The sequence below is a fragment of the Cetorhinus maximus genome, chromosome 15, assembly GCF_964194155.1.
Source record: "Cetorhinus maximus chromosome 15, sCetMax3.hap1.1, whole genome shotgun sequence".
NCBI classification, from domain to species: Eukaryota; Metazoa; Chordata; class Chondrichthyes; order Lamniformes; family Cetorhinidae; genus Cetorhinus; species Cetorhinus maximus.
Window position 1 is genome coordinate 54,345,511 of NC_135893.1, and position 24,788 is coordinate 54,370,298.

The 24,788-nt window shown below is 41.2% G+C and overlaps 2 protein-coding genes across 3 annotated transcripts in view; one reads left to right on the forward strand and one right to left on the reverse strand.

The window, feature by feature from the left end:
• Positions 1–16,354, forward strand: part of llgl1 (LLGL scribble cell polarity complex component 1) — a 108,984-nt gene extending 92,630 nt beyond the window's left edge. For both annotated transcript variants that reach the window (XM_078558414.1, XM_078558413.1), the window contains 6 exons: positions 2,592–2,758; positions 4,235–4,499; positions 5,114–5,240; positions 7,862–7,956; positions 9,648–9,771; positions 14,262–16,354. In XM_078558414.1, the coding sequence (XP_078414540.1) occupies positions 2,592–2,758; positions 4,235–4,499; positions 5,114–5,240; positions 7,862–7,956; positions 9,648–9,771; positions 14,262–14,271 (788 nt within the window). In that variant the 3' untranslated portion in view covers positions 14,272–16,354. The remainder of the gene's footprint in view (positions 1–2,591; positions 2,759–4,234; positions 4,500–5,113; positions 5,241–7,861; positions 7,957–9,647; positions 9,772–14,261) is intronic.
• A 2,013-nt stretch (positions 16,355–18,367) lies between these two features.
• The window catches only part of flii (FLII actin remodeling protein), a 58,574-nt gene continuing 52,153 nt past the window's right edge, over positions 18,368–24,788 (reverse strand). Inside the window, exons 26-30 of the mRNA XM_078558412.1 lie at positions 24,377–24,505; positions 21,670–21,776; positions 21,272–21,377; positions 19,611–19,676; positions 18,368–19,170 (exon numbers count right to left, since the gene is read on the reverse strand). Coding sequence (XP_078414538.1) covers positions 19,036–19,170; positions 19,611–19,676; positions 21,272–21,377; positions 21,670–21,776; positions 24,377–24,505 — 543 coding nt within the window. The 3' untranslated portion in view covers positions 18,368–19,035. The remainder of the gene's footprint in view (positions 19,171–19,610; positions 19,677–21,271; positions 21,378–21,669; positions 21,777–24,376; positions 24,506–24,788) is intronic.

Here is a 24,788-nt window from a genome sequence, read left to right on the forward strand (position 1 = left end):
TTTTTTTTTTGGCCTTGATTATTAGGATTCTTTTTGTGTCTTCTACCCTAAAGAAGGATGCAAAATACTTGTTCAAAGTCTCTGTTCTTTCCTTGTTTCCCATCATTAATTTCTCAGTCTTATCCTCTTAAGGAACCAACATTTACTTCAACTTTTTTTTTCCATACTTAGAAGTTCTTACTGTTTTTTTTATAATTTTTGCTATTTGCACATAACCCATTTTCTCCAACTATTAATTTTTAATCATCCTTTCAGATTTCTTAAAATTTTCCAGTCTTGGCCTATCACTAATCTTCGTAATATTTGTAAGCATTTGCTTACAATTTGATACCATACTTAGTTAACCACGAATGCTTTATCATTCTCTGTCTGTCTTTCTCAGTGGACTATATCTGGGAATTACAAAGTATCTCCTTAAATGTCTGCTACAGCTAATCAACTGCCTTACCTTTAAACCTATTTCCCAGCCCACTTTCGTCAACTTAACTTCATACCTTTGTAATTACCTTTAAGTTTAAGACACTAAGTTTCAGACCTAAGTTTCTCTCACTTAACTTGGATTTCACATTCAGCTTATGATCGCTCTTTTTCCTAAAGGACCCTTTATGTGCTTATTATTAATCTTTTCTCACTGCATAAGTTCCTATTGGCTTCATAAAACATTGTTATAATAAACTCTCCCAAATTTTCACTTGCTGAACCCATTCTGAAGACTACCTTTCCAGTTTGATTTGTTTAATTTATGCAAAAGTTAAAGGCATCTACAGTTATCGTAGTACCTTTCTTACAAGCCTCTGTTATTTGATATATGCTCTGCCTACAGCTCCAGTAAGGGGGCCTATAGACTACTCCCACCAGTGATATCTTCCCCCCCCCCACCCCCTCTTCTTATCGCCACCTAAACTGATTCTACATCTTGATCTTCCGAGCCAAGATCATTTCTCGCTGCTGTATTGATCTCTCTCTCTTTCTTTTTTACCTATCCTGAAATGTCAAGTACCCTGAATATTCCATTCCCAGCTGTGGTCACCTTGCAACTACATCTCTGTAATTGCTATCAAACCATGCCCATTTATTTCTATTTGTAAGATCAGTTCATCTATTTGTTTTTTATAAATGTTGTGTGCATTCAGGTAAAGAGCCTTTAATTTTTTCCTACTCTTACCCATTTGCTGGTGCATTCTTATGTTTGCAGCCTCTGTCCCTTCCTTTCGCATCCTGGTTATCATTAACTAACTATATCAATACCCTGCACTATTGCCTTGTGCCTTTTTAACTTTCTAAATTTCTCACCTGACCTTTCCTCCACCAAGTATTTAGTTTAAAGCCTTATCTACAACCCGAGTTGTTCAATTTGCTAGATACGGGCCCCAGCACAGTTAAGTGAAACCTATTCCAATAGAACGGCTTCCTCTTTACCAAGTAATGGTGTCAGTGCCCCATGAATTGAAACCCATTTCTCCCACACTCATCCTTGAGCTATGCATTCAACTATGGTCTTATTGACCCTGTGCCAATTTGCTTGTGGCACAAGTAATAATCCAGAGATTATTACCTCTGCTTCAGCTTTTTAAGTTAACCCTTAGCTATTCATACTCCAGCAGAACTTCCGGAGTATCAATTGCATAGGTAGATTATGGACAACGACAACAGATCTTCCCCTCCCACTCTAAATTCCTTCTCCTCCCCAAGGGGTTGCCTACCTGATTTTAATCTAGGGAATAATGTTATTAAATTTTATTTTATGCTTTGTCTTTACTGTAACTTAGCCCACAGTTCTTATTTAACATTGTTTATGGTTTTTATATGTTGAGTAGCACCTCTCCCCCTCACCTCACAAATTTCTTTGCGCTCTGGTGAAATTTGCCCTCAGTTGAGGCTTGCTCATGTTCTATTAATTACTTACTTTGACATATCCCAATTGGAGTCTTCAATTTCCTGGCTCTTTGATTTATGTTAAACTAATGTTTTGGTTTAGAGAAGAAAGAAAAATAAATATTTACCAGCCAATCACTCACTTGCTTTCCTTTAACAACACTTTGATTTGCCCCCGCCACCACCCCTCTTTTTTCCAAACTCTTAATTCAAAAATGGCCTGTCTGCTCCTGGATAAGTGGAGACCAAAAAGAGACCTGATAGAGGTTCAAGTTCTGATCATTTCTCCACATCCATCCTATTGAAACTGTTTCCATTTGATTTCAGAACAAGTGATGATAAATATAATATAACCATAACAGATCAAACAAAAAAATTAGGAGGAATTTCCTCTATTTAAGAGTGTATGAGAATATGGAACTAGCTGCCAGTTGGAATGGATGAAGCAGAGAGCACTGATGCAATTAAGGAGGCTTGGGAAGACAACACAGGAATAAATGAGTAGGGTGGGAGGAGGCTTGTGTGGAGAATAATTTATTAACCAGGTGGACCTAATGGCCTCTGGTGCTGTCGATTCAATGGAGATTCAGATTAGTCAAAGTTCTTGCTGTATGTTAACCCAGATTACACTGCTGCGTTTTAATTCCACCTAATGATCCATTCTACACTCTGTAATGGAAATCATTGATTGCTTTACTCCTCCATCTCAAATTTAGGTAAAGAAATTCAGCTGATGCACCGAGCCCCTGTGGTATCGATTGCAGTGTTGGATGGACGAGGGAATCCACTCCCTGAGCCATTTGAAGTGTCTCGTGATCTCGCTAAAGCCCCGGAGATGCAGGGCAGTCATTCTGTACTAATCATCTCTGAAGAACAGTTCAAGGTAACGCGAACAAGACACGGTAGAAACTGTCCGGAGTAGTGGCCAGTGACCCTGGATAAGCGATGGCCTCTGAAAGGATAGATATGTGATTATTAGGATTAAGTTAAACCAACCAGAAACAAAAGACATGCAAGAAACACTGAAGCAGCAGTTGAAAATTATTTAAACCAGATAGTTGTGGGGATCTGGGGAGAGAATATATCCGAGGCAAGAATGATCACAGAATAGAAGCTAATCATGTGGATATGGACCCAGAAACATGCAGATACAGGAACTCCAGACCAGGAAAAGGGAAGACAAATGGAGCCAAAGTGGGAAATCTACATGTTAAGGTGTGTGCACAAATGGTAAAAGCTTTAAAATAAGATGTAGGAACTGCAAATTGTGGCAACAGGGGGCTGTGATGTAGTGAGAAAATCTAACTCTGCGGATGGTAACAAATATAGAGTGAGGAGGTAGTGTAGGTGTGAATGGAAAGCTAAAGCTTATCCTATGGAAAGGTACATAAAACAAAGACTCAAACCAGCGATGGGGGCATTAGATGAGTTTTTTAGTCGAGAGTTGCTACTTCCAGGCCAGCCTCCTGTTTTCCACCCTCAGTAAACTTGAGCTCATCTAAAACTCTGTATCCAAACTCAACTTTCCTGTCACCAATTGGCTTCTCTGCTAACTGACTGTTTAAACTGGCTGCCGATCGGACAAAACCTTGATTTTTAGCATTTTCATCCTTGACTTCAAACTTTTCCATGGTCTTACCCCTATCTCTGTAACCCCTACAATTGCCCTACAATCTTCTGATATGTCTCTCTCTCAAGTTCTGTCCCCTTGCAATTCCTCTGCTCCCTCAGCTCACCATTGGCTGCCACACCTTCAGCTGCTTGGGGCCTTAAGCTCTGGAATTCCCTCCCTAAACCGCTCTGCCTTTCCAGGTGTACATGAGTGTAAAACAGGTCTTCAGTGCATCTAACTTGGAATTTTAAGAGTCCCCCAACATGGTTGGATAGAAGCTTGGGTTGATGCATCTTGAGGTTCTAGCCTTTGACTCAATGTTCCAGTGAGGCAGCAGGATTTATTCCTGTTTGGTCAATCACAAGTGCAAGAAGCTACCAATTTTACAAAAACATTAATTCTGAACTATCCCCAGTCACTGCTGTGTTGATTGGGTGTGGGTTGGGTTCCTGCTCCCAGTTTGTTGTACTGTGGGGCCCACCCTCTTACTGGAAAGGTTGTGTAGAGATTGGGTGAAGATGGAATCTGGATTGACTGTGATGCCTTCAGTGGTTTAAGAAGCCTCCCAAAGCTTTGTTACACCTGGGATGTATATAATGGGTGAATTGTGCAAAGCAGTGAAGGTTTCCATGGCAATGTCCCCAGTGTGGCACTGGCATCTTCAAAGAGGGTTGGAGGACAGGGAGAAGTTGGGTAGCTCCTTTGTAGTAGTACAGTATCTCATTAAAGCATTGATTTTGTGTGTAGGTGTTTACACTGCCGAGAGTGACTGCTAAGACAAAGTTCAAACTCACTGCCCATGAAGGGTCCAGAGTGCGAAAATTGGGGTTAATGAATTTCCCCAGTATTGCCTCGGATGACTATTCGGAGAACTGCCTGGTGTGTTTAACGAACCTGGGAGACGTTCACATCTTCACAATTCCAGGGCTTCGGCCACAGATTCGCTACGATTGCATAAGGAAAGAAGACATCAGTGGCATCGCTTCGTGTGTCTTCACAAAAACAGGCCAGGGTAACTCGGAGGTTTAAGTAATGTTTGGTTTTTTTTTGGCCATTTGTGACACATGTCACATGCAATCCTCCCAGGCTATTGCCTCTTTTCCCTTCCCCACCTCTCCCCATGAACATGCTTGGCTTCTCAGTGATGTAATGAGGTCACTCTTCGGATGTGCTTGACTTGACTATCAGTCTGGCACTCTGCTCTTCTACTGTGGTGCCATCTGAATATTTTAGTGCAAAATTTGTTTTTTCTCTTTTCCCCCATCAATTAAGAACCAGATTAAGAATCCTGGAATCTTACAGCACAGAAAGGCCATTTGGCTTATCATGCCTGTGCTGGCTGTTTGAAAAAACTATCTAATTAACCCAATTTCTCTGATTAATGTACTATATATTTTAATTTCATGTTTTAAAGGGGACAGGTTGCTGTGGTTTAGTGTGGAGACTGGATGACTTTTGCCAAAATGTTTTCCTTATCTGTAACTGAAAGGAATATGGTACAAATAGGTGGTTGGGACCCATGGAAACAAACTTTTGAATTACCAACCCTTGAGTTGTCATTTCAGTGCAGTTAATACACAGTCAAGTTGCTGCTGTACTGATTTTTGACTGGTTTTGCTGTTTTAGGCTTTTACTTGATATCTCCATCTGAGTTTGAACGATTCTCCCTGTCTACCAAGAACATAACTGAGCCACATTGTGTGGTGGGATGGGAAGGTCAGAGAGATCTCTTGAGCCCTGTGACCAGTCTGTGGTAAGTTGCATTTTAACAAATCAAATTGAGACTCTGCAGACAATTCTACTCGTGCAATCCTGTGGAAGTACCATTGGGGTTGGGGTGGTTGGAGGGGGGGGCGTAGAAAATGGAGGAGAGTTGTGTATATTGAGATGAAGCATATCAATAATGAGCAATGGTGAACAACCCTTTTCTGAAACAAAAACAAAATGCTGGAAAAACTCAGCAGGTCTGGCAGCATCTGTGGAGAGAGAAACAGTTAATGTTTCAAGTCCAATATGACTCCTCTTCGGAACACTTCAGATACCCATTATCTGGATCGAGCACTTCAAGGCACGGTTAGGTCGTTGTCAGAGATTGTGACCTTACCATTTTCTCATTAGCTGTTCTTATTGGCTTTCTCGAGACTTCATGTTCTGAGCAGTATTGTGATGTGTACTTGAGCTATCACTAACAACTAGATGCTCCATTTGTGCCTGACACCAGAGCCAAAATGTTCATCTGGTTATGTGCTTAGTGAATCACAGAATCACAGTGCAGAAGAGGCCCTTCGGCCCATCGAGTCTGCACTGACACGTGAGAAACACCTGATCTACCTACCTAATCCCATTTACCAGCACTTGGCCCATAGCCTTGAATGTTATGATGTGCCAAGTGCTCATCCAGGTACTTTTTAAAGGATGTGAGGCAACCCGCCTCCACCACCCTCCCAGGCAGTGCATTCCAGACTGTCACCACCCTCTGGGTAAAAAAGATTTTCCTTACATCCCCCCACCAACCTCTTGCCCCTCACCTTGAACTTATGCCCCCTTGTGACTGACCCTTCAACTAAGGGGAACAGCTGCTCCCTATCCACCCTGTCCATGCCCCTCATAATCTTGTACAGCAGTCTTCTCTGCTCCAACGAAAACAATCCAAGTCTATCCAACCTCTCTTCATAACTTACATGTTTCACCCCAGGCAACATCCTGGTGAATCTCCTCTGCACCCCCTCCAGTGCAATCACATCCTTCCTATAATGTGACGACCAAGACTGCACACAGTACTCCAGCTGTGGCCTCACCAAGGTTCTATACAACTCCAACATGACCTCCCTACTTTTATAATCTATGCCTCGATTGATAAAGGCAAGTGTCCCATATGCCTTTTTCACCACCCCACTAACATGCCCCTCTGCCTTCAGAGATCTATGGACACACATGCCAAGGTCCCTTTGTTCCTCAGAACTTCCTAGTGCCATGCCATTCATTGAATACTTCCTTGTCAAACTACTCCTTTCAAAGTGTATCACCTCACACTTTTCAGGGTTAAATTCCATCTGCCACTTATCTGCCCATTTGACCATCCTGTCTATATCTTCCTGTAACCCAAGACACTCAACCTCACTGTTAACCACCCAGCCAATCTTTGTGTCATCCGCAAACTTACTAATCCTACTCCCCACATAGTCATCTATGTCGTTTATATAAATGACAAATAATAGGGGACCCAGCACAGATCCCTCTGGTACGCCACTGGACACTGGCTTCCAGTCACTAAAGCATCCTTTTGTCATCACCCTCTGTCTCCTACAACTAAGCCAATTTTGAATCCGCTTTATCAAATTATCCTGTAATCCATGAGCCTTTGCCTTCTTTAAAAGTCTCCCTTTATATGAAATCCATATAAACTACATCAACTGCACTACCCTCATCTACACACCTGGTCACCTCCTCAAAAAATTCAATCAAATTTGTTAGGCATGACCTCCCTTTGACAAAGCCATGCTGACTATCCCTGATCAAACCGTGCCTCTCCAAGTGGAGATAGATACTCTCCTTCAGAAATTTCTCCAATAGTTTCCCTACCACTGACGTGAGACTCACTGGCCTGTAGTTCCCTGGCTTATCTTACGACCCTTCTTAAATAGCGGAACCACATTAGCTGTTCTCCAGTCCTCTGGCACCTCCCCCGTGGCCAGAGAGGAATTAAAAATTCGGGTCAGAGCCCCTGCGATCTCCTCCCTTAGCAGCCTGGGACACAAATCATCTGGACCTGGAGATTTGTCCACTTTTAAGCCTGCCAACACCTCCAATACCTTGTCAATCCCTATATCAATTTGCTTAAGAACCTCGCAGTCTCTCTCCCCGAGTTCGATACCTTCATCCTCATTATCTTGGGTGAAGACGGACTTGAAGTATTCATTCAACACTCTAGCGATGTCCTCTGGCTCCACCCATGGGTTGCCCCCTTGGCCTCTTATGGGCCCTACTCTTTCCCTGGTTATCCTCTTCCCATTGATATACTTATAGAATATTTTGGGATTTTCCCTGCACTCCTTGCTCTCACCACCAAGTTAGGGTCAAACTCCACTGCAGGGTTCAAGGACATTTCCGGTTGACACTTCAAGACAGTGCTGAGGGAGGGGCCGCCCCAGCAGAGGGGTGGGGTGGGTTGCTGGATTACATTACACTAATTGAGCTCTGGCTTCCCTCAGTCTGTGCAACAGTGTGGCTGGAATTGACAATTTGCAGAGTTGTGTTGTTGCTGCTAATCATGTCTTTAGCCCTCCACAGCTCAGTGTTCTGTCTCGGGCCTAGTTATTTATGGCTGCACATTGGTTTCCTGCACAAACAAGATTTTCCTTTCTAAATATTCAGCAATAACTTGCAAGGATCTCCCAAGATGAATCAAGCAAATGGAACTCACAAACTTCAGAGCAAAGAGGAATGCAACTCATTGGGAGCTGCTGATGGTATGTTCCTACTTCTTCCTCCTCTGGGGAACATTGTTTACAGCTTGTTGGAAGCAGTTTATCAGTTGTTTATGGAGAGCGAAGATCCTGACAGGCAAACAATATAGTCTGGACTAGAAAATATGAGCCAGTGGAAGTTATTAATGTGAAGATGATTGAGCAATCTATTCAGTGCACTGAGCAGTTGAAATCAGCCAGTTTAAATAGGAATAAAGTGGAATTAGAAGTGAAGTTAGATGGAATTCTCTCCCAATAGATTTGTGGAGTAAACAAATCAAAGAAAGCCCTGATCACACCGTATAGAACACCTGGTACTGTGTCCACTTCTGGTGACTGAAAAATTGGAGACATTCAAGCTCTGGAAGCAGAACAGACTCATGAGGTTGATCCCATTGTCTGGGCCCAAGTTATGGGGAAAGACCAGAGAGGAAGTAGGCGAGGTAGATAAGGTGGTTAAGAAGGCATATCGGATACTTGTATTCAATGCCTCGACTAATAAAGGCAAGAGCAGGGAGGCTATGATGGAGTTGTATAAAATGCTAGTTAGGCCACATCTGGAGTACTGTGTGTAGTTCCGGTTGCCACTATAGGAAGATGTGATTGCACTGGAGAGGATGCAGAGGAGATTCACCAGGATGTTACCTGGGCTGGAGCTTTTCAGCTATGAAGCGAGACTAGATAGGCTAGGGCTGTTTTCCTTAGAACAGAGAAGGCTGAGGGGGTGGCCTAATTTGATTTGTACAAAATTGAGGGGCATAGATAGGGTAGATAGAAATAAACTTTTCCCCTTAGCGGAGAGGTCAATAACCAGGGGCACACCTTTAAGGTAAGGGACAGGAGATTTAGAGGGGATTTGAGGAAAAATCTTTTCACCCAGAGGGTGAGGGTTACCTGGAACTCGCTGCCTGAAAGGGTGGTAGAGGCGGGAGCCGTCTACATTTAAGTATTTAGATGAACACTTGAAATGCTACAGCATACAAGGCTACGGATCAGGTGCTGGAAAATGGGATTAGAATAGATAGGTGTTTGATGACCGGCACGGACACGATGGGCTTGAAGGGCCTCTACATGCTGACTCTGATTCTAGGAAATGTCTGAACTGATCTTGGATACAAAATATTGACATATATATATATATATATATAATCTATAAAGCAGAATTAGAAGATGCACACTTGCATGAATAAAAGGTGAGTTTAGGGCTGATATTATGGAATTCTTCAAACAGAGGTTTCTCAGAAGTCTATTCTAACAGATGCAGCAAAGAGGGGAGTGTATCGTAATTCTTAATTCCAGGGAATGCAAATACAACTGGTTTATCATAATGAGATGCATTTCATGGAGAGTAAAGGTTGTGGGACAGTGAGGTGGGTGATTAGGGTGTGAGGATAAACTTCAGATCAATTGTTGGAGCAGAAAAATATCAAAAATTTAGTCTGGAGGAATTGTTCAATTTACTTATTGAATCAAATTGAAACCAAAACATTTCTCTCTTCAAGGCCTGTGGTTGTTTTAGTTTCTTGAGTCTTGATTCTGAGAGGCCATATTAAGCTGTTTTAAAGGATGGTAGGAGACTCATGTGGAGTACGAACAGCAGCATGTATGTATTGGGTCAAATAGCCTGCTTCTGTGCTTACTTTGTAAGTCATCACTGACTCAGATGTGAAGTTACCTGATTGTTTTGTGGCCAGGGGTGCTTGAGGATTTACAACTGGCGTTGTCTCAGACTCCACTCGACTCTCCCAACAGCAGTGCTGACATCACACTGGACACAACAGGTGACCTGACAGTGGAGGATGTCAAAGATTATTTACCGTGAGTATTTTTAAATGTGCCTAGTTTTCAGAATGGGAGGTGGCAGAGGGCCACAATTGGTTGGGGCTGGTGTGGAAGGGGTGCACTTTGTGTGGGATGTGTTTCACAGTTGCTTACAGAGCACTGTTTTAAGTGGCATTTTGAACTTTATTGCTGCACAGAGGTTAGTGTGTGGGTTGGGAACTCTGATTTGTACAGGTTTAGCATTGCCTGTCCTGGTTTTGTACTCTGTATGCTTCTCTTATTTAAAAAAAAATTAGGGTCCCATTTACTTTGAGCTTTATTAACTTGTCCTCTTCACTATTTGAAGATTTGTGTTTATACAGGACCTTACTGATCACATCTATACAGCACCTTTTTTTAATTTGCTTCAAGGCTCGTCACATGCAATAAATCATTTGAAGTGCTTTAACACTTGTGTCGACAGAGACTGTGCTCTTTGGAGTCAAACGGCCTACAGTTTCTGTCTAAGTATGAACAGGGTATTAGATGGATGTGTCCTCTGAAGGTGCTTTATGGCCAGTGTAAAGTTCAGGACAAACTTCCCCAGTGGAGGTCCAAATAGTGCTGCTTTTAAAGTTGTTTGATTTCATAGTGCACTTCCCACCACATTGGGCTACTAACTCTGTTCCACAGAGCAATGCAGAAACCTGTCTTAACAAATCTATGAAAATGACACCATTTCAATGTGGTGCTGCTGTCTTTTTCTCAAACCAATCAGATGAAAACCTACTCCAATTAAATTCAGTTCTGCATTTGAAGTTTTCATTTCCTGATAATAGTTTTGCTTCATTACTTAATTCTCAATTCTTTTGATTTCAGTTACTCTCTTGCTATACTCACGTTCCAGAAGCCTTATGCTTCCTCCTACTCACTTATTCCACTATCTGCTGGCCCTGTCATCCTAAGTGCCACCTAGCTGTGGTTTAACTTGACTCTTGTTTCTCCTACAATCTACAGCTTTTAGAACATGAATCACAAATTGACTGCTTTTAACAACCTTGATATCCCGAACAATATTAAATTACATTTAGGATGCTGCATAAATATAGGAAAACATCCCAAGATGCTTCACAGGCGTTTGAGGCAAACATTGGCACTGAATCAAAGAATAAGATTTTAGGAGAGGTTGATTTTAAGGAATGCGTGAAAGGGTGGGGTGGGGAGAAGTGGACAGGTTTAGGGAGGAAATTCCTGAACTTGGGGCCTGGACAGCTGAAGGCACAGCTGCTAATGGTTTGAAGGAAATCTGAGATGGTCACGAGGCCAGAATGTGCCCTGGCCATTCTTGTTTTCTTGATTTTTAAAAATACATTTGTTGTTAATGCTGTTGTTTTAAAGTAGTGATATTTCAAGTTTATTTGCTGAGTTCTGATTGAGGTGTGGCTTTGAGTGTCCGGTGCCTGAGGGGCACACTGGCACAAGCTCGTGTTATTCTTCTTTAGGCAGAGGGGGAAACAGCTGGCTGCTGGCTAATGAGCTGGGCTGATTTCTGAGCTGGCTCCAGTCCAGACTGTTTGTTTATTTGTGCACTAGGGGGAGCACTTCCTGCACATGCTGAGTTACAATATGTCAGCTGGCCTCATTAAAACAAGTTGCTTTGACACAGATTAACAACATTTCAAGTCACCCATTTTTAGGTCTGTGCAGTCCTTAATCAAATGCTAGTTCTTGTATTTGGTCCACCTATCCTTTAGTAATTGTTCCGTCTAAAACATGCTTCCCAAAATTCAGAAAATGATGTATAATCAGAAAACTTCAGTAAATGAGACACTTTTTGGTTGAAAAAATCTCCAAGTATTTTGACTAACATTTAAAGAGAAACAATTACCCAACGGGGACTTGATGACAACCCTGGGATTAAGAGCTACCCTGCACAAGACCTGGATCTGTGCACAGCACTCAAAATATCGAGATTGCAATCCCATCATAGATTGCGATCTAGACTGAATTGGTGCTGGCAGATTGTTTCTGTGCTACAACGGAATTCCCATTATAATGCAACTATATTACTTTCAACATATGTAAGCTATAAATTTTAACATTGGAATTCCCATTGGAAATGCTTACATTGCAGGTTCCAATACTGTGAGATACTACACAGCCTTCGGATCCAAACTTCTGTTGCGGACCAGAAAGGCATCAGGAGCAGTTGTATATGTGCTGGCAGTCGCAATGTGGGGCGAGTGAACATGCACAACAGTTCCTGATACCTTTTTGATCGGTGGCAGGGGTCAGTGTAAAATAAATGGATCAATACCTCAGCAAATGCAAATTAGCTTTTCCCTCTACTTCCTGCACAGTCTAAACACTCTATCTATAGTTTTTGCAGGGGATAGAATGGGAACTACATTAATTTAAGGCAAGAGTGTAATGATTTTCTATGCACCTGTTATAAATGGACTGGAATTCATATCTAATCTGAATCATGCCACTTTGGGGGAATGTTTCTTGACTCTCATGCATGATTCTGGATGTCATCAATCTGTCAATCTTCTCAACAAGGCCCACTGGACAGTGACTGGGAAGGGTCAGCTTAAGTGTCCAGCCAGATGCCAGTGAGCAAATGTTGTCAACTAGTGCCTACAAACACTGATCTGTGTGCAGGTTGCATTTCACTGGACTGGTTGGGATGGGGTTGGCTGTGCAGGAGGATGGTGTTTGGTAAGCGCTTATAAAACCATGTCAAGTTCACAGCTTTGTCGCTGCATAAACTTGCACCTTCCATTTTGACTGTTCTCCTGTGCATTCTCCCCCCTCCTATCCAATCCTTCCTGCTGAGGTTGTGTGTTCTGGAACTTGCTCTGTGTTCCCCTCTAGTTTTTTAATCTCTTCGAAGCCTGTTCGCTTGGTCACCTCTCCTAACTTTGCTCCTCTCTTCTTTTTGGGATGTGTTATTGAGGTAGCAATGATATATAAGCACTAGTGTAATGAGGGATAATGTCATTGTCTCGGTGTTTGAAGCTTCACATTACTCAGTGGGCTACGGGTGGAGTCTGAGCCTTACCGTTTCTGGTCTGTTTCTTATGGCCTGAATGTAGATCTGGCTTTATTCATTGCATTTAGAAGGAAATTGGTGTGTCTTATATATTAAAGCATATGGATCCAATTAAAGATGGTACTTGGTGATTTAGTTCAGTGGAGCTTTTGTTGGTGCAGAGGCCATGTTGGCATGACAACTAGAGAGGCCACTGTCAAGCTAGTTCACTATTTAAATCTGCTGTGACTTGAAATGGCTTTGCACATCAAATGTGACATGGCAGCAAGAACAGTTTGAATGGAAAATTACTGTGATGTTAACATTACAGGGGCATAGGAGTGGGCAATGGTTTAAAATAATGAGGGGGAAAAAACACTTGGCACCAATTTTATTAACAAACAAATTGGAAAATAGATTGTGAAGCTGTTGGCCCAGGAATAGTTGGTGCCTGGCACTGGCACTTGGCTGCCAAATGTGCCAGAACTGCAGTTTCAGTACTTGCTGTCTGGCAGGCACAACTTAGTAGCCTCGTACCCAAAACGTACTTTTGACCTCACCCAACCCTGTCCCCAGAATAAATGGCAAAAGTAATAAACACTGGAACAGGGAAAGGTGACGCAAACATGTTTTTCTGCAGCCAAACTCTGCCAAGCACAAGGCTTTATTTCCAGAGGGATAGAGTAGAGAAGTTATGGTAAACCATACTGTAATGCATGCAGTTCTGGTTACCAAGTTACAATAAGAATGTAGAAGCACTGGAAAAGATGCAGAGAAGATTTACAAAAATGATACCAGAAATGTGTGGGTATACATATCAGGAAAAGATCGATGGCTGGGTCTCTTTTTTTCTCTTCTCCTTCTTAAAAAAAGGTTAAGGGATGACCTAATAATAGAGGTCTTTAAAATTTATGAAAGGTTTTGATAGAGGGATACAGAGGGAATGTTTTGTTTCATTTGTGGAGAAGAACATAACTATCAATATAAGATGGTCACCAAAAAACCCAAATAGGGAATTCAAAGAAAATTCTTTACCCAATGAGTAATAAGAGTGTGGAACTCACTACCATAGGGAGTTGTTGAAGCAAATAGTATAGGTGCACTTAAGGGGAAGCTAGACAATCATAAGGGAGAATGAAATAGACTGGTAAATAAATGAGAGATTTAGATGAAGTAAGATGGGAGGAGGCTTGTGTAGAGCATAAACACTAGCATGTACTGGTTTTGCCGAATGTCTTGTTTCTATGCGGTATATCCTATGTAATTTGTAGCATGGCTTCTTCCCATTTTTATTCCATCCCTCTAGATATAAAGGCTAGCATTCCATTAGCCTTTTTGATTATTTGTGTACCTGTTTGACATTTTAATTAACCTCTTTGGACCTCTACTGTTTCTGGTTTTTAACGATTTAGAAAGTTGTTTTGGAGTTAGCAAAGAACTGAAATGTATGCTGAAATGGAGCAAAAGAATTTTTTGTATCCTTATAATTTGGAATGTTTTCCACTTTTTTCAGGGAATGTTAGCAGAAAGAAATTGAGCTGAAGACACCTTGTGACCTTATGTGATTGGTTGGCTTAGCAGAAAAGGGAATTTTACCAGCATTGACAGCCCAAGCTTTACACTGGGATCACGGCCGTTGATGTGGATAGTGGTTTGAATTGTCACATCTTCTGTGCCAAAATGATTTTTAAAGAAGGACCTTGTCAGAAGCTACATACCAGCTGCCTCCTGCCTGCTTTCATCAATACAAAGCCTCTTGCAACACTAAACAAGTAATGTTATAAAACTGACTTTCTGAAGTGAGACCACCTTGGAGTACTTAGGACTATTTTCAATCTTTACTTTTCACATGAAGGAAAAGCAAATCTGGGAAACATTTGATCATCTCAAGTTTATACTTTGTTTTTTCCACAAATCCCTTCCTGCTTGAGGACCAGTTTTAAAAGATGGTATCATTCTCACTTTGTTCCTAGACTCTTCTGAAATGCATTCAGAAACAAGAGATCTTTTGCCTTCCAAGAACTTATTGTGACACTACTTATTGTGACACTACTTGCTGCTTTCTTTGTAGTTTTGTATACTAGCCTCAACAAAGTAGAAATAATAATAGGGCCCTTCGACAGTTCAATGATGAGTCAAGTTCTCTTCAAAATGTTGGCTTTTAAAAATGTCCTAGCTTTACAATTATGGTTTATTGTTAATTGGATGTTAAAGGAGCATGTTTTGAAGAAAAGATGCACATTTCTATATCCCTGACATACACTGAGGTCTGGTTGGGATTCATATTACAAGGGAATTCAAATTGTACTTACCAGATTCAGCTGAACTTGCTTGCTCTCCAATAACCAGTTGGGTAATGTGTACTTTTGCCTCTTTGAAGCAACAAGTGAATACAGGTCTTTTTCTCTTTTGGGGGAATTGCCTGGCCTTGATCAGCTTCTCAGTGTGACATTGCTGAGATCAGACACTGAAAGGAGTCGTCGGGCCCAATTCTGTGCAGTCTGCTTCTCAGTGTATTGTTGCTGCCCTCATCTGTATAAGTTTAATTGTGGACTCTACATTTTAACCACTTCTTGAAATTAGATTATGTAAAATAATGTCCCTTGAAGTCTACAGTGTTAAATCACCAATGCATTTGCATCTTGAGTAACTCAGCTTGGGGGATGTGGGTCACCTCACTGCAGTATACATGCATTCTGTAACACCAATTTTGTATAGATGACAAGATGAGTTTTAACTTGTTTTTAATGTATTGTACAGCAGTTAAATTTCAGCAAATTGTCTGTCTCTTTCCTCTGCATGCCTCTTTCTATCTCTCTCCCCCCCCACCCCGCCACCACCATCACCACAGGAAAATAAGGAATTGATCTTTCTGGTTTCTTGTTCCACTGTTGTTCATGCGATGAAATTGAAAATATTTGTGCTGCCATTTCTCTTCTCTCTGAACTGTTTCTATATGATACAAGTCTTTGAGGCTTGTTTTTGTTCTGTAAGGAAGCAAGTCTGCTGAAAGAAGAGATCTAGAATTGTTTTCAAAGTTTGAATATCTTAAATTATCTAATCATGTTTCAGTCTTTTCTGTCAGTTGATAATTTCCCTGGTAATTAGACCAGTCCAATGGGGCAGTGGTTGTGTGCTTCCAGTAGATGTCACTTGCGTGCACTGACAGATGCAGGGTAGAGACCTCTAGTGGTGATAGGGTACTGCACTGGTATGATTTTTTATTTCTCACTCCCCTGTAAATATTATTTCTCATCAAACTGACAGTCTGAGCAGAATGGTACAATTTATTTGTAAATATGCCTCCTTTGTTGTTGAATGATCACCTTTTTGCAATTTCTACAGGGTTCCCTTTACAGGATTGTTATTTCCTTGTGTGGAAAGCAGTCAGCATTTGTTTCTTTCTGTCAGTCCTTACTTTTAAAGATTATGGGAGGTTATTTTGATATTGACACCACACAGACTCTATGAAACCTTGTGATATTTTCAAAGATTTGTGCTGTTTACAGTAACATTTTCTAGTAGAATGTGTTCAGTTACAGAAAAGCTGTTACATTATCTAATGGATTTTGCTTTTAACAGTAATAAAACATTTAGTGTCTCCTATGACTGTTAATTCACTTCAATCGGGTCTGGGAGATGTGTAATGAGGGAATGGACCCACGATGATCACCAGAGGAATAAATCAAAGTCAGACACTTTTATCAGGTATTGGAATGTGGGATGATTGTCTCTAACTTGAGGCAGACTATAACATACAAGAGAAGACTTAAAAATAGATCCTAATTAGAGCAATCCAGTCCAATTTCCTTGCCCTTTCTAGAGGGTCAGCATCATTATGACTAGATGTCTTCTGTGCTGTAATTTTCATTTTTTTATCTTAAAATTTCTGTAGAATATTCAGCCACATGGCAGCAGAGTGTAGAAACACTTTCAACCATTTGATCCTATCCTTCTAGAACACTAACTGTCTTTCTATTACAGCTTTAGTGTTGGTTTAAAGCAAACACCTGACACTGCAATAATCAGGTTGTGGAGGGTTGGTGTGGGGCTCAAATCCATGGCCTCAAATTAGAGATGAGAGCAATTCTGAGTGCCTGATGCTGTGGAGGTTAGGATAAAATGAGAGCAGTGTTGCAACGTTGGCTTATTTTGCATTTACTTGAAGGATTTGGAAACTGCCTGCTGGAACCAGGCTGAGGTGGTAATGGGTCATCTGCTTTCCTGTGGCTGTAATGGAGTATTAGTTGTATGTCTTTAATGCAAGGCAGGACCTGGGCCTGTGTACTTACTGGATCCTGGGGTTTGTGGAGTAGTGGAGATGATTACTTTGAGCTGACTTAAATGAAAAACAAATAGCCTATGGGGCAATTTATTCTATTTTTTGGTCACGTTTACACTGCCCTGACTTTTTGTGTAGTGTGATACATTCTTTCTAATTCAATTGGCAAGTGTCCTTTTACTCCCTTCTCCACTGCCTAGAACCCTAACACTGCTTCCAGGTGAGTGATTTAATTGTACTTATTGACCTCTTTGCAGAACACCTCTGTCTGGTCTGCAAATGTCTCCAACTTTCAGTTGCTTGCCATTTTAATTTTCTGGCCCACTCTCTGACCTTTGTACTGAGCCTCCTACACTGTTCCAATGAGGCTCAACGAAGGTTTGAGGAAAATCGCTCATCTTTTGATTAGGTACTTTACAGCCTTCAGGACTCAGTTCAAAAATTTCAGATCAGAACCACTGCCCCTATTTTCTCAGGCAACAGCTGCTGGTAACAAGCTGCTATTCCAATTTGCACCTTGATAATTTCTGTTTTTAGTTCCATTAATTCCCTTCATCTTCTGTCCATTAATCACTGCTGCATTCTACCTTGTCACAGACCTTCCCTCATCTCTATTTACTTAATCTATTACGTCTACTTTTTCCAGTATTAACTTTGCTTCTCCACTGATGCTGTGACCAGTTGATTTTATTCTGTTTTCAATCCAGTGTATCGTCTGATGCTAGGCCACACAGTACAGCTATTAATAGCCAGGGACGATGAGGAGCCATGAAAAATGTTGAATTGTTCCTCATGGCTGTATCTGCTCAGGTTAACATGCACAGCTAGCATAGATTTGATTTTAACTTTTGAGTGGCTGGTTGTAACAGGGCAAAGTGGAATGTAATCTTTGAAATTACATCCCTCTTTTAGATCATTCTCTAAACTAAACTAAACTCTAACTCTTACCCTGCCTCCCACAATACTTGGATAACTTGTGCTGTACATTTTAGAACATCAAAGCCGCTATTTATATTAAAAGTAAATCTGTGCTTTAATAAGTTGTGCCAGGACATTAGCTGGTGTGAGCATAAAGCTTTTCACAAATCTCGATTTAAACACAATCGTAATCTCATTTCTCTGCTCTTACACCATATGTCTGCATAGTTCCTCAGGAAAGCAGCAGGGCATTCTTTAATGAGAAGAACAAAGCAGTGGGGTCCCAGTGTAGTGCTGTATGGAAGTGCCATTACATAAAGTTATTTTCTTCCCCATCAGGAAACTACTTGAATTACCCTGTGTAAGCATATGATTATTAACATCCATTTTTCACTGAAACAATAATATACAGGTCAAGATGATGTTTGGTAACATTTAACAATGCAGTGCATTTTGTAGTTTTACAAACAGTTAATAGCGTATGTAACAATTGTCACTGACAAGCTCAAGCATAATATAATTGCACAGAGGTCAAGTTTTAAGACACTTGTTCTGAAACTTTGTTCTGTCAATGGTAATTGGCACTAATTACTACCCCACCCTCAGAAAATAGTCAATGGTAAAACCAAAGACAAGTTTTGGGGATACTGAATTGATTTTACCAATTAGAATCCAGGGAGGGTGCTTAAGAACTTGCTTCTCACCCATCATTACTTCTGAAAGCATTAAATTCACCCATTACCTTCCTTGATGTGCAACCTATGACATGCAGACCTGGCAAAGCAAAATCACAGTAACAGCAGATTAAGTGGTAAAGGAAGATTACTGGCCTAAAACATGAAGTGATGGGCTCAATTCACACAGTATAAATTAGGATGAAACTGCACCACCTCTACTGCTTCTACAGTCAGATGCTCATCATTAAGTATCTTAACAGGCCAATCGGCAAGCCTTCATTGCAGTAACTAATTGCCAGGAAATAATTAGCCTTTATCTCCCCACATAGTTGAGCCTTTGTTCGATTCCAACCCTTGCTTTATATTTAAAAGATCAATCCATTATGGGGCAAATGGTGACTGTGAGCATCCTAAGCAAGTGGTTTTTTGAAGGTACCCCAAGCATGAAAGCAGCGTGTAAAGTTATGGGGTTCATTTCCTTTCCGGACCAGTCTTAGTTTACGTGGGTGATCGCTGTCTTTGGCTCTCATGTGTTGGATATAAACCTAAAAGCAAAAAAACTCCCATTAGATTAATCAATATATACTGCAGGTGCTGGAAATCTGAAGTAACAAGGGAAACATTCAGCAGATCAGACACCTGATTATGAAAATCATTGACTAAATTTTTTTTTCATTGTTTTCTGATGCGTGACAATGCATAATTGAATGACAGTGGGCCCCCCCTCTTATGTATGAACCTAGACAGTGAGTATCAGCAGGCTCTTCAACCTAGGAAGTAATCACAGCTAGTGGCTCTCTCATAACACCATGGACCCCAGTTAAATGTTATTTTTCCCAAATTCTTCTACTGAGAGCAACTTATTTTAAAAATGACACATGGCAAGTATAATTCAAGATAGGCTGAGAGTTCGGATTCTACACCCACTGCTGGCTGGATGGATCAGAGTGCCCTTTCAGTCATTACATGTATGAACAATGTTTACCTGGCATGCTTTAAGGCTTAGTTTGATCTCCACCTGACTGGTCTGTGTTCCTACCCACATGTAAACCTGAAAAGGCAGAAGAAACAGTTTACATCATTACTGAAAGGTAAATGGAAATTAAAGAAACAGCAGGATTTTATATTTTTGAAGTGCTTTTTCCTATTCTGAGCTGAACATTAGATTCATACCCAGTATTGCTCATAGTTTAATGAGATCTAGTGAGTGCCATTGTCAAGACCTTAGACAGTTGACATTTGTAGCCTATGCAACCATGAGGCTGGAAAACTAGCACCAAACCCAATTCTGCCCACAAAGACACTTGCTAACAGTGTTATTAAACAACAGCACAAATCATAGCTGACTTACTATCCCTAGTTCACATTAAGGCCTCTATTGCCACCTCAGCATAAACCAGGCATAAAACCAGAGACCCACAATGGCTTCAAAATTCTGCTCAGCTTCACAAAATATTTAAGGTTTAAATGTACACATATACAGAACTTGTAGAAATAAATATATTGATAAACCACCATAAGAGAAGTAGGCCATTTGGCCCATTGAGTCTGCTCCACCATTCAATGAGATCATGGTTGGTCTGATCATTCTCAACTCCACTTTCCTGCCTTTTCCCCATAACCTTTGATTCCCTTACTGATTAAAAATCTATCTCAGCCTTGATTTACTCAATGGCCCAGCCTCTACAGCCCTCTGCACTAAAGAATTCCACAGATTGACTACCCTCAGAAGAAATTCCTCCTCATCTGTTTTAAATGGGTGCCCCCTTACTGAGATTATGCCCTCTGGTCCTAGACTCTCCCGCAAGGGGAAACAACTTCTCAGCATCTACCTTGTCAAGCTCCCTAAGAATCTCTTATGTTTCAATAAGGTTGCCTCTATTTCTTCTAAATTCCAATCAATTACAGGCCAAACCTCTCCTCATAGGAAAATCCCTCCAAACCTGGGGTCAACCTTCTCTGCACTGCCTCCAATGCCAGTATATCTTTCCTGAGATAAGGGGACAAACTGTTCACAGTATTTGAGGTGCGGTCTAACTAGTGCCTTGTATTGTTTTAGCAAGACTTCCCTACTTTTATACCCCATGCCCTTTGAAATAAAGGCCAACATTCCATTTGCCTTCCCTATTTACCTGTTGAACTTGTATGTTAGCTTTTTGGGATTCATGCACAAGGACTATCAAATCCCTCTGTGCTGCAGCTTTCTGCAGTCTTTCTCATTTAAATAATATTCAGCTTCTCTATTCCTGACAAAGTGCATAACCTCACATTATATTCCATCTGCCAAGTTTTTGCTCACTCACTTGGCCTGTCTATATCCCTCTGTAGACTCAGCTGACTTACAACCATTCAGTGCCCTCCAGTATTGACTACTTCACATGCATTTGGTAATCTATCATTTTGTATGTAGCTTCCTGATGTTCTCAAATGCCCAAGAGTAGGTGGGTGACTGTTTCAGACCTTACATCCTCACTGTCCTTAAAAGAACATGCACTCCACCTCTGCATGTGCCTGCTCAGGACAGCAGAATTTAACTGGATAAGTTACATTGTGGGAGACTGCAAACATATTCCACCAGCTTCAAGGCCCAATGTTTAATACCACTGCCCTAGTTTGCCTACTATAGCTTTGTAGTTGTTTACTAACCTCTTTTCCATTGTCAAGTAACATGATGTCATCATCTGCAAGATCATCCTGACAGAAATCAGAGCACTTCTCCGACACAGAAAAATAGCCCTTCTCGTTGGAACACCTTAAAAGGAATAAATGATGCATTCCATCAGTAAGTGCCTTCTGCAGGATCCCACATAGAAATCGAGAAAGTAAAACCAGTGTTTCTGAAACTAGACTCTGTAGACACTTCCCGAGGTCTGCAAAATAGTCGAGCAGTACACGAATGAGTGGCAGCTGGAAGCAGAAAGAACTTCATTTGACTGAGAACCTCTGCACTAAACAGATTGTCTCAATGAAAAGCCAATCATTTTTCAAGCATGTGGTTTGCAATTACTAAAGTAAGCGTGTAGGTAGACCGTCTCTGCACATACCTAAAAAGCCTGGAGTGCTTCATGTATTCTGCATCTTCATCATATTGCTTTTCTCCACCTATTCCAACCCAGAAGAAGTTTTCAGGCTCCTCCCCCTCACTTATCACCTAAAATAACAGAAGATAGTTTGTCCACAGCTAGTCAATGATACAATTTACAGCGCTCAGTCAACCTTCCCAGAACAGTGGTGGAATTTGGGAGCAGAAAATTGTGCAGCCATGATTTAGATGCAGCAATTCAGATTTCAAGAAGATTTCAAAGGTCCCACATAAGAGGCTAGTGGGAAAAATTAAAGCACATGGGATTGGGGGTAATATACTAGCATGGGTTGAGAATTGGTTGACAGACTAGAAACAGAGAGTGGGAATAAATGGGTCTTTTTCCAGATGGCAGGTGGTGAGTAGTGGTGTACCGCAGGGATCAGTGCTTGGGCCCCAGCTATTCACGATATATATAAATGACTTGGATGAGGAAACCAAATGCAGTATTTCCAAGTTTGTTGATGACACAAAACTGGGCAGGGTTGTGAGAAGGATGCAAGGAGGCTTCAGGGTGATTTAGACAAGTTGCTTGTGTAGGCAAACATATGGCAGATGCAGTATAACGGGGATAAATGTGAAGTTATATACTTTGGTGTGAAAAACAAAGGCAGAATATTATTTAAATGGTGATATAAAAAGGGATCTGGGTGTCCTTGTACACCAGTCAATGAAAGTAAACAGGCAGGTGCAGCAAGCTTCCTAATTGGAAGACAAATAGTATGTTGGCCTTTATTGCAAGAGGATTTGAGGTCAGAAGTAGGGATGTCTTACTGCAGTTAGAAAAGGCCTTGGTGAGACCACACCGTATTGCGTGCAGTTTTGATCTCCCTACCTAAGAAAGGATATACTTGCCAGAGAGGGAGTGCAGCGAAGGTTCACTAGGCTGATACTGGGGATGGCAGGACCCGTATGAAGAGGGATTGGTTCGACTTGGCCTATATTCACTAGAGTTTAGAAGAGTGAGGGGGGATCTGATTGAAACGTATAAAATTCCAACACGGCTATACAGACTAGATACAGGGAGGATGTTTCCCCTGGTTGGAGAGTCTAAAACCAGGGGCCACATTCTCAGGATATGGGGCAGGCCATTTAGAACTGAGATAAGGAAAAATTTCTTCACTCAGAGGGTGGTCAACCTGTGGAATTCTCTACCACAGAAGACTGTGGAGGCCAAGTCACTGAGTATATTCAAGAAAGAAATTGATGCCCCTGATACCCAAAAATTTATCAAGGGGTATGGAGAGAAAGCGGGAATATGGCGTTGAGATAGAGAATCAGCCATGATCATACTGAATGGCGGAGCAGGCTCGAAGGGCCCAATGGCATACTCCTGCTCCTAGTTTCTATGACAAACCCATTTTGCCCACCCCAGCTGTAATGGCCCCTGATGAAGGAGGAAGGCAGCTCCAAATATCTCTAAAATCCTTAAATAATGAACCGAAACAAAAGAAATTAAAACTATTTCTCTTAAACTTCATTAGAGGTGTCAATTAAATATACACCATAAAAAGATCCACTGTAAATTAAATGAACAGTTTGGCCCCTTTTTGGAAAAGATTGCTGTTCCAAAATACTATTCGTGAGACATGCTCCTATTCAAAAACAATGGCCTCACTAAACGCTCAAAAAAATAAAGATTTCTTTAAAACTACTACTGACCAGAACCAGGCTACTGTCATCAGAAAAATGCCAAATATAACATTTACTTTATGATACTCTACAATAAAAAGAGTTTACATGCAGTCACTGAGGTCCTGGTCACTATATTATTACATTACAAGGACTGGACTGGTTAGAGACAGGCTAGAAGCAAAAACATATGGAACTGCTTTGCAAATTGAAGCAATGAACAGCAATCAGCACCTCGGGTATCACTGGTGTACAAGAATCTCTGTTCCCTCATAGTCTCCAACTAATCATTCAACACGATAATAAAAAAGGCCATCAACAGTGTAAAGATCTCCTTTCTTCAACTTCTCTCCCAAGGCGCACAATGGTATCCCATCCACATGACAACTCTTCATATGTGATCGGCAGGTTATTCAACAAGTTGGACCTCCAAATACACATCTATGCAATAGGAACCCAGTTGATTTTCCCCTTCCCTGGCCCAGGGTTAATGCTGTAGCCTTCTACTGACTGGATCACCTATCTAAACCCACATTAGAGGCTGAACCAAGAGCTCCTCTCCTCGTCTGTATACATTTATTAATTGAGCCATCTTGCAGGATCTGTGCAATGTTTGCTCTTGAGAATCAGCATGCCAAGGGCAGGACATCAGTTTCTGGATAAGACTGTGGCCTACAATGGTCAACAGGCTGAGCTCAGCTTCAATGCCTTAAGGGAAGTACCAAAAGTCCTGGTTCAAGCAAAGAGATTGGGGCAAGGAGAACACAAGAGAGAAGTCCTTTAAAGGCCATCACCCACCCAGCTGTGCACACCTAAGCAAAACAGCATGAAGCAGCATTGGGACAAGTTATACACACTTGCCTTTCCACAGGCACAAGGAAAAGAGGAAGTATTGGGGAGAAAAATAACTTCGTGTTACCTTCATCTCATAGTAATTTTTACTTGTGCCGAAAAAGAAACATTTTTCAAACAAGAAAATAAGAGTAATTCAAGATTCTTTTTTCTTTTCAGGTTTGAAAGTCTGAAGAATTAGTTACCTGTTTGCTATATGTTTCATCAAACATATTATTCATGATATCTTCAGCGAGTTTGGCCTCATCTGGATCTGCTGCACGTCCAACCCAGGTATAGACAATACCTTGGTTATCAATACTCTCAAAAGGCACCTAAGGGAGCAGAACAGAAAGCAAGAGACACACAAACTAGTACAGACAAATCTTTCACCTCTGACCCTTGAAAACAAGCACTATTCACTTGCACTTTTCATCAGGGGTCACCAGGAAATGATCAGGAGTAGGAACTCGACCGATTTCCACTGCAATTTGGTTATGCCCCAACAGCTAACTCAGCAGTTACGTTAGCCATTTCATATTTTAAACTCTAGTGCAATCTACATAAAATTTTCTGTCTCATAACAGCAAGGATTCCTTTGGTACAAGGAGGTAACCA